This window comes from Gossypium hirsutum, chromosome D13, assembly GCF_007990345.1.
Source record: "Gossypium hirsutum isolate 1008001.06 chromosome D13, Gossypium_hirsutum_v2.1, whole genome shotgun sequence".
Classification (NCBI taxonomy): Eukaryota; Viridiplantae; Streptophyta; class Magnoliopsida; order Malvales; family Malvaceae; genus Gossypium; species Gossypium hirsutum.
In genome coordinates, this window is record NC_053449.1 from 43965888 (window position 1) to 43976436 (window position 10549).

The following is a 10549-nucleotide window of genomic DNA, read 5'->3' on the forward strand; positions in this document are numbered from 1 at the left end:
TTATATTCATACACAAAGATCAACTTAGCCAAAGGCCGGTAGCTCATTTATCAACTGAGTGAATACTTATTTGTAAGGGCTCAACTAATTCAAAGCACATACGAAACATACCTCAATGTTGGGATGTTACAAGCGTATCAACTAAAATTTTTACAGCAAGATCATTCATTCCCAAATCACGTACCTTCGGAATTTAACCGGATATAGCTACTCGTTCAAATGCCTTCGGGACATAGCCCGGTTATAATAACTCGCACAAATGCCTTCGGGACTTAACCCGGATTTAGTAACTCGCACCAATGCCTTCGGGCTTAGCCCGAAATTAGTAACTCGCACAAATGCCTTCGGATCTAAGTCCAGATATGGTCACTTAGCATAAAGCCTTCGGGACTTAGCCCGGACATCATTCGAATAACCATGCACATTTAACAATAAATCATGACACATTCGTATTTCATTTTCATTAGCAAAACTCAAACACAAGACACTTATCACTCTTGCAATTTCGGCTCAATAGCCATACACAAAGAGCATGATTTTGATTTGCTTAAAATATGATCTAATCAAATCATAATTTAAGCTCTATTACTCAAGAACTTACCTCGGATGTTGTCGAACGGTTTTGATGGCTATTCGACCACTTTTTCCTTCCCTTTATCGGATTTAGTTTCCCCTTTGCTCTTGAGCTTAATTTAACAAATAAATTGATTTAATCATTTGAGCATCGAAAAGAGGAACTCAAGATACTTAGCCTATATATATATACATTAGACATTAAAGTCACATACATATGAAATCATAAATCAACTCAACATATTAACCTACACTTCCTTTTAGCCGATTGTCTAAGCCATGATAAAAGCATCAATATGCTTGCCTCTAACCGAATACATGCAACACCAATCTTCTTCCTATGGCCGAATATGCATGTCTATGTTGAGGCCGATTATATGCTTAATACTTCCTACAAGTATGGTTACTTGTATTGATTATATATCATCTTGTTTCAAGTTCAAAACTTGGCTAATACGCATATATACGCTAGTAATCAAATACTAACATTTTGCACTTCACCTTACTACCATTTCACATCTATTTTCTACCATGGCCGAATGCATCAAGACACCATACCATTCAATTTTGGTCATGGGTTACACAAAGAACTTAATGTCTAACTCAAAAATGCCAAAAAGAAAATCCAAGAGTCATCAATCACCATCACATGTATCATTACAAAGCTTCACACTTAGCATGCAAATGACATCAACACAAATCCACCTTAGCCGAAACTTAACTCATCTTTATGCCTCATCACCACAACATCAAACATCAACCAAGAAGACAACACCCATGGCCGAATATCATCTCCATCTCATAGCAAAGATTTAAACCATGGGCTAGGTAGAACTCAAACTAACAACTAAAAACATGCATGAATCTCATGGAACATCATCAAACATACCTTAGTCTATCAAACCACCATAGCCGATTTCCTCAAAGCTCTTTTTCCTTCTTTTTCTTTCTCCTATTCGGCCAAGAACAACATGAGAGCTTTTCTCTTTTTTTTTTTGGTCATGCATGAGAATGATGAACACATTTTTTTCTCTTTGTTTTCTTCCTTCAATTTCTTATTAGTTTATTGCCCATGCTTCTTATTTTATTCTTCCATTAACACAACATGTTTCATGACATGTTTTGCCCATGCTTCTTATTTTATTTTTCCATTAACACAACATGTTTCATGACATGTTTTGCCCATCATCCCTTGTCATGGCCGGCCACTAGTACTTAAATGGGGGGAAATTGACATGCAGGTCTACCCCTTTGATTACATGCACTATTAGGCCACTTGCATTTGCCTAGCACATTTCTAAATTTTCTCACATAAGTCCTATCAACTAAATTCACATGCAATTAACTAAATCGAAGCTTAAAACTTTCACACATTTATATTCACATATTTTAGGCAATAATTATCACATTCAAATAATTTGGTGACTCGGTCTAGCGGTCCCGAGACCGCTTTCCGACTAGGGTCACTTTAGGGCCATCACAATCGAAGTACCAATTCCTATACTTCTGAAGATGCAGTAGGTTGGAATGAGGCAACTCGAAGAAAAAGAGCACCAAGGTCTAACACGACCGGGCAAAATTGGTCTTCTTTGGTCTTTGCTCTATTCTCGTTACATGACAATAAGCAAAGAAGGGCACCTGTAAGAGGCCCAATTTGCCCGGGCCCGATTCAGATATTAAAAATCAATAATAAGCAATCCAATCCAATAATGTCAGTCCAATTACAAAAGCCTAATACACACTAGCCCGGATACCCCTGGCCCAAGTCACCATAGCCCACTACGTTTTAGGAAACAAAAACCCTAGGGTTTCTAGCTAGCCTCCAGCGCTGCAGCCAATAGTAGCCTCCCTCTCATGCGTGCGCGCGAGCCTTCGCACGAGCCACGCCCGCCGCACGCCACGTCCGCACCACCGTACGGCCTCGCACCTGCAAAAACATGCAACAAACACAACAAGCGAACAGAGGCAAAAAAAGCAAAGAATAACAGTAAAAAAGGACGAATATATGAAAAAAATGAGATTTTTGTTTTATTTTCTTTTATTTTCAGCTATATGAGGCCGATTCTAATATTGTAAGAGGGGATCCCCTTTTTTTTATGCTTACTGTATCAAAGAAAAAACAATATCAATACAAAGAAGAGAAGGTTTTTTTCATGTTTTCTTTTATTTTTATTTTTTGCGTTTCTCTATTATTTTCCTTTGCGGTTTTCTTGATTCTTTCTATTTTCTACACGAAAAATAGAAGATAGAGGAGTTTACCTTCGTGCTTTGCCATGAAATCCCTGCCTGCTTTGCCATGATCGGGGTTTGGAAGGGGTTTCAAGGCTGAAAATCGGCCGAGCGCAAGAACGGCGAAAGGGGGGAGATTTAGCTTTTTTTTTTGGTAGTTTAAGGGGGCTTTGAGGCATTTTACTTTTAGGGTTTTGAAGGGCACTTATATTGGGGATAAAACGGCACCATTTAGAGCTAGATCAGTAGCTCTAAAACGGCACCGTATTGTGCTTACCCGATGACCCGACCCAGACGTGACTCGACCCGCGCGTTCTGGCATAGAGAGGGATATTAGCGCAAATGGTCCCTCGGTTAATATAGCATGTTTAAATAGATCTTTTATTTCCTTTAAATTTTGCCCCGCATTTTAATATTTTGTTTTAATTAGGTCCGCATAAAACGCTGCGTTTTGGGAGGGAGGGAATATTTCCCACCTGGTCCCCATATAATCCGCGCGTTGCAATTTAGACCCCCACTTTGTTTTAATTCTATTAATTTCGTGTAATTTAGACCTTTTTGTGATTTACCCCCTTTTTTATTCGTTTTTATTAATTTATTTATTTTATTTCTATTATTAGTACATGCGTATGTCATTTATTTATTTATTTTATTTTTATGGTACTTATCTAAATTAATATATGTATATGACTTTATGTATTTTGATATAATACTTATTTTTTTAATTTAATAGGATACTATTATCTTATGAAGTATTTTTTTATTATTCTTTTATTATTAATTTCAAATTTACACATATGTATATACTATTTATTTGAAATTTACTTTATTATAATTTCCCTTCTTTCATATTTCTTAAGTTATTTTAAATTTGTATAATTTCATGTGTGTTGATTTGTTTGGTGTTTCGATTGATTCTATATTCACTAGCCTTTGAATGTTTGCACAATATAGGATATAAAATTGTGGTTCTTATGTATGCAATATTGTTTATTCGTATTTTGAATCTAGGTTATGTATTAGCATATGTATTAATTTACGAATTATCATTTTGCATCATACAATCGTTTTTTTATCATTCATTCAAGAGATTACAAATGCCAAAGTCATTTCATTCAAAAAACTTTCAAAATAAAAGCAACACTCGGTATTCGGGATCTTCGAGAGAATCGAGCCCTAACGTATTGGGTTCCGATTTTCTTTGTTGAATCTAAATAATCGAGATTACTCTTTTTATAAAAAAACATAAATAAAAACTCATTATCGAGAATTCAATACGTTGTGTCCTAACGCATTGGATATGACGTATTGTATTCTCGAGACGAGGATTTTTCTAACAAAGGCAATATTCGATATTTAGGGATATTGTGAAATTGAGCCCTAACTTACTGGGTCTTGATTTTCTCATTTAATTCAAATAATCGGATAACCTTCTCAAAACGCATGGGTTTTAAAAGTCAAGAGATAATTTTAATTTTGAAGATTTAAAATGCTGCACTCTAACTTACTGAGTGTGACTATTTATTTCTTTGAAATAAGTGAATCTCATCGTCTAATTCATTTTGTTCAAAAGAAAAGGATCGTATTTTAAAATCTTTTCAAAATTTCGACATTAAGACATTAAACAATTAATTCGGTACTAATTTTGGGCGTTACGAGGGCGCTAACCCTTCCTCATGCTTAATCGACTCCTGGACCTATTTTTCTCAAATCTCGCAGACCTAAAATTTTTAATGGTGAACCGGTCACACCTTAATAAAAGATCGGTGGCGACTCCCATTTCTATTTTTAAAGTCGATCCCTATTTTTTGAAAAACTTCAAAAAATGGTTTCAACATTTATCTCATTTAATATACATGATCCCACTATAAAAAAATATTAAAGTTTAAAAATTTGTTTTTATTTAATTCTAATATATATCTTTAAATTTTTTATTTTATTAAAAATATTTATAAAATTTTACAAATATAATGATATTCTTCAATTCATAAAAATCTAGTAACCTAATTTTTCTTTAAAAGAATTATTTATCCAAATAAAATAATTATAATCGCTAGCTTTTTGGCTTTTTGGATAACATTTTAAACATCTCCAAGTTTTCATCCAAACAAGTCTTAAAAAAATTAAAAGAAGAATTTATAAAGAATTTTAAAATGGTTTTTAAATTAAAAAAAGTTTATAAACATTTTAAATATGAAATTAAACAATGTTTTGAAACTAATTGATAACACGACAGAGAACCTTCAAAAACAGTCAACTTTTTTTAAAATTTTAAAAAAATGTAAACATGTATTTTTTAGAAAAAAACATTGAAACCAATACAAATATTTGTAGAACTTTAAAAGCATGATAAAAATAATTAAAATATTTTTGTACATTAAATATTTTAAAAATGTAATTTAAAAAATATGTACTTAATATAATTAAAAATAACCCGTTTTAAAAAAACATAGTTTATTAATTATTTTCAATATATTATACACAATAATTGAATTTTAAATTTTAAACACTTAAAAAATAACATGATTATTAAACATTTTTAAATATAAAATTAATCTAATTAAAAATAGTGTGATAGAGTAAAAGAATTAAAAAAATTAAAAGTTTAAATATGTAATTACATATTAAAACAAAAGATTTACATACATATGAAGACAAGGATGAGGGTTATAGATGTTTTCAATGTATTATATATTAAGATACATAAAATAATTTTAAATATTTAATTGTTAAGTTAAAGGTATGAAAACAATTTCAAGTTTATCATTTATAAATTATTTCTATTTTCTAAGGTGTGGTATATGTCTACACATTTAATTTCTTTACTATATCTAAACAAACAAATACCAAGAGGGTTTTGTCTCCTAAAGTTTTTAATTAGGTTTAAAATTATTATTATACTTTTGAAAACAATCTTCAAATTTTCATAAAATCTCTAAAACCTTAAAAGCTTTTTATTAGAATTTAAAAATTAAGAGAAAAAAACCCTAAAAATTCATTGTCTTTAGCCAAAAGAGAAGGGTGACCACAAATGTGAAAGTGCCGTGGGATTTCATCAACTTGCCAATTCATTTATCAATCTTAGTATTTATAATTTATATTTCAATATAAAATAACCACGTAGATTCCTATTTCTTCTTTCTTTTGGACTTGAAAAGAGGAAACAGTGGTATCACTCTCTTTCCCTTCCATCCTAAGCCTCCAGGCAGATGGTGTGTAAAACGGACAATCTTTATTGGACAGTGTTGTCACGCGGTGTTGAAAACCAGAAGAAAGTGGCCACGTTGGCAAAACACAAAAGGGAAATCACGGAACTGTACTGCTACGGATTCCCGAAAAGAGAGCATTCTTCTCGTTATTAGGAGGGAGATGGATGAATGAAATTTTCGTATCATTTCCATTACCGCTTAATTCAAGCTCTTTTTTTTTAAAAGAAAGAAATCCCGAGTCTCCACAATACAACATTTTGTCTTAATCAAACATTTTAATTAATTAAATTTTATAAAATATATCATTCAAAGTGAAAGTTTTATTACGGATGTGAATTTGAACGCATTAAAATTATATTTATTTTTTATTTAAAAAAACTTTCTTTTTATTAGTAATAATAACAACTTAATATTTATATTTATATACTTATAGTAAACTCTTAACTGAGTTGATTTACTTATATTGGTGATGGGTATATAAGGCAGTTTGAGTAGTAAAGTCTTGTGCTATGAACATATAAGCAGATAAAGAGTACATGTGTTGAGCTACCAAGGACATAATAACCCCTAAAGAAACTAGAGCAAGACCTAATTGAAAATGAATTGAATTATTGATTGTGTCATAAAGACCCTTATGCCCCTGCCCTAATCATCCTCCCAAAGGAATATGTGCTTCGAAAAGATCTTTTATACTGTGACCAATTCCGAAGTTAGTTCTATACATGTGACCCGCTATTAAGAAAAGAATTACAATAGCTAAATGATGGTGTGCAATATCAGTCAGCCATAAATTTTGCCTTTTTGGATGGAATCCCCCGAGAAGGGTTAGAATGGTAGTTCCTGATCCTTGGGAGGTACCAAATAAATGACTACTTGAATCGGGGTTTTGAGCATAAAGATTCCACTGACCTAAAATAATGGGCCTAACCTTTGGGGATGCGGTAATACATCTAAGAAAGTATTCCATCAAACATATTCCCCTCGGGATCCAGGAATAGCGACATGGACTAAGTGCCCTGTCCAAGCCAAAGAACTTACTCCAAATAGTCCTGACAAATGATGATTGAGACGAGATTCGACATTCTTGAACCACGAAACGTTCGGTTTCCATTTTGTTTGTAGGTGTAACCAAGCCGCTATTAAGGATAAATCAAAAAGAAATAATAAAAAAATGGCTCCAGTATAAATATCTTCATTAGTACATAACTCGATTGTATACCACCACTGATAAACACCAGAGTAAGCGATATTCACTAGACCAGGAGCGCCACCTCTAGTAAAAGCTTCCACCATCGGTCGACCAAAATGAGGATCCCAAATTACATGAGCAATCAGCCTTACATGTAAAGGATCCTGTACCCATGCCTCAAAATTTCCTTGCCAAGCTACATGAAACAGATTCCCGGAAGTCCATAGAAAAATTATTGCTAATTGCCCGAAGTGAGAAGCAAAAATATTCTGATAAAGACGTTCCTCAATAACATCATCATGACTCTCGAAGTCATGCGCGATAGCAATACCAAACCAAATACGACGAGTAGTGGGTTCCTGAGCTAATCCTTGGCTAAACCTTGGAAATATTAATGCTATAATGCCTTTCAAATCCTTATAGCCATTATCCTACTACAATAATTCTTGCTAAAAAGAATACCCATGTTGTGGCAATTCCACCCAGAAGGTAATGGGTTATCCCTACAATACGTCATTGTATAATGCTTAAAGCTCTAGGCTGAGTAACAGGAGCAACTTTTAATTTATTATGATCCCAAACGATGGATTCAACAAGTTCTTGCCAATAACCACGTCCGCTGAATAGAAACATTAAACTAAAATTCCATACAAAAAATGAGCACCTAATAAAATAAGGTCATATGCAGATAATGAAGAACCATAAGACTGAATTACCTAGGATGCTTGTGCCCATAAGAAATCGCGTAGCCACCCATTAATAGAAATAGAACTCTACGCAAAATTCCCTCTTGTGATATGAGTTACCACCCATTGATCACTTATAGTACCCCAAACATCTGACTGCATTTTCTAACTGAAATAGAATATTACTACCGAAATTGAATTGTACATCCAAAATAGTCCTAAGAAGACATGATCCCAAGCGGAAACTTGACATGCCCCCCTCTTCTAAGCCCGTCACAAGGGAAATGAAAATCGAGATTTGCTTTATCCGGTATCAAATGCGAGCTACGAGCAAATAGGACACCTTTCAGGTGTATCAATACTGTCACATGAATCGTAAATGCATAAATGTGATGGACAAAAAAAATCTGCGGTTCCTAATGAAATAGGTAACAAAGCAACTTTGCCCCCCACTGCCACTAAATCACTGCCTCCCCAGGTAAAACTGGTGCTCGCTATTGCACCAGTAGCCGTTGCATCGGGTGCTAAAGTATGGGTGTTACATATGCAAAGTAATAAATTTTAATAAAATAATTATATGATGAGATTTGGACTTGTATCAAAATTTTAATTTATAAGTGAATTTTTGGCATGCATATCAAATTTCTTTTACATAAAGTAGTCGTTAGTAATTTTCTTTCTTATGTTTTAGGGTCAGTTTAATATTTTTGGTTAAAACTTTTATTATTATGAAAAGATGAAAAACATTTTTCAAGAGGCAAACATTCATAGTAGATCACCATCATGGTTTCTATAATCAAACTTAAAAATATATATATTTAATATAAGATAAAAAGTAAATTCAAATAAAAAATGAAAGAAAATAAAATAATGAGAGTAATAGTACCTGGCAAGTACTACTTGTACCCTCCTTTTTCTCTCATATCATATCATCACTATCCTTTGTTTAATTCCCTCTTTCCTCCTCTATATATATTGCGCCCCTCACTCTCCTTCCTCCCTACTCTCTCCCTTCTCTTCTCTTCTCTTCTCTTCTTCAACCAAAGCTAAACAGGGACGAGGACTCCACAACCACGATTGGTACTAACTAATTGCTTCACCTTCACACTCGAAGATTTCACTTCTTTTCTTTTCTTTTCTTTTTCATAAAACGCCAAATGAAACAACTCATCCGCCGTCTCTCCCGCGTTGCCGATTCTTCCTCCCAATACAGGCTCCTCCGTTCCGATGCCTCCAACAGAGAACGCGCCACCCCCACGCGTTCAGCCGAATCATTCCTCATCGCCGTCTCCTCGGTGAAAAAGCCGGGACGGCGGTCGGTTCCCCAAGGCCATGTGCCGGTGTATGTGGGGGAGGAAATGGAACGATTCGTTGTGAACGCCGAGTTGCTGAACCATCCGGTTTTCGTTGGGTTGCTTAATAAGTCGGCTCAGGAGTATGGGTATGAGCAAAAAGGGGTGCTTCGTATTCCCTGTCACGTGCTAGTTTTCGAACGGGTAATGGAAGCCTTGAGACTTGGGGTTGAGTCACGTGACCTCCAAGATCTCCTTCGTTCTTTCTCCGACGACTGTTGTTTTCTCGATTTCTGAGAGGAAGAGAAAGGACATTTAAAACGCTGTCGTTTGCGCTTGTGTAAATATAGAAAGGTTAAAAGGAAGAAAACTGAAGAAATTTTTAGGGTTTTCTTTTTCTTTCTTTCTTGTTTTTTTGTATAGTCCTTCCCTGTAAAGAGGACTGCACAGAAATGGAGAAATTGCTTTTTTCCCCTATATATTTGATTTAATTTCTTTTTCTTTGTTTAGAAATTCATTCTGAAAGGAAAGCCGAATGCGAGACAAGGTAAAGTTGGAGATTCTGACAGCTATCACTCATGTGTTTAGCGGTTTTATAATGCATAAAATTTTCTGTTTGTTTTGAAGGAAAACTGGAAGGGAAAATTAGCAAATTTGAAATGCAAAAGCTATATTTATAATTTCCTTGGATGCTTAGAAAATCACGAAAAACCCCAAAAGAGGTTCTTGGTTCCATTCATTGTGAGGTTTTCCTGCACTTCACAAAACATAAATTATAGTCTCTTTTCTTTTATTTTCTTCAGTATATATCTAAGTGTAAAATTGGGATAATAAGATAATTAAATTAGTATTATTAAAAAAGCACAAACCAGAACAAAATAATAGGGGGCAGATCTCAAATTTGGGGAAACATTAGGTGATTATCCTGTGACGGTGGCTTGGGATCACAATGGAGGTAGGGTAAAGAATTTTCCTTTTTTCCTTAATTAGGTACAGCGGTAGAAGAGATAAAATGAGTGATTATAAACTATAAAAGATAAACTAAACAATCATCGTAGCACTCGTAATTAAGGAGCAGGGAATTGTTTTATTATATTAAAAATAGTGCTCCATGTCATTTTATTTCCATTTTTTTCGTTTAATAGTTTGATATAATTAGGTGATATTAAATTTCGCAATTACTTTCACATTCATCAATTCCAACTCTAAATACTGATTTAATCTTATAATTATTAATTTAATATTATAAAAGGAAATATCTATAGTTTTGTTCATCAACATTAACTCGGTATACAACATAATAATTTTATTCTTTAAATATACAACATATTCATACATATATGATGTTAGTATATAAATTTAGTACATATT

At 33.7% G+C, this 10549-nt stretch overlaps 1 protein-coding gene and 1 pseudogene across 1 annotated transcript; one reads left to right on the forward strand and one right to left on the reverse strand.

Annotated features, from left to right (window-relative positions):
* Positions 1-6465: 6465 nt before the first annotated feature.
* LOC121224973 (photosystem I P700 chlorophyll a apoprotein A2-like) lies at positions 6466-7957 on the reverse strand (annotated as a pseudogene).
* Positions 7958-8694: 737 nt separating this feature from the next.
* On the forward strand, positions 8695-9655 carry LOC121225065 (auxin-responsive protein SAUR71). Its single transcript, XM_041108870.1, has one exon. It carries the CDS (start codon positions 9044-9046, stop codon positions 9473-9475), a length of 432 nt encoding a protein of 143 aa, XP_040964804.1. The 5' UTR covers positions 8695-9043; the 3' UTR covers positions 9476-9655.
* Positions 9656-10549: the final 894 nt, after the last annotated feature.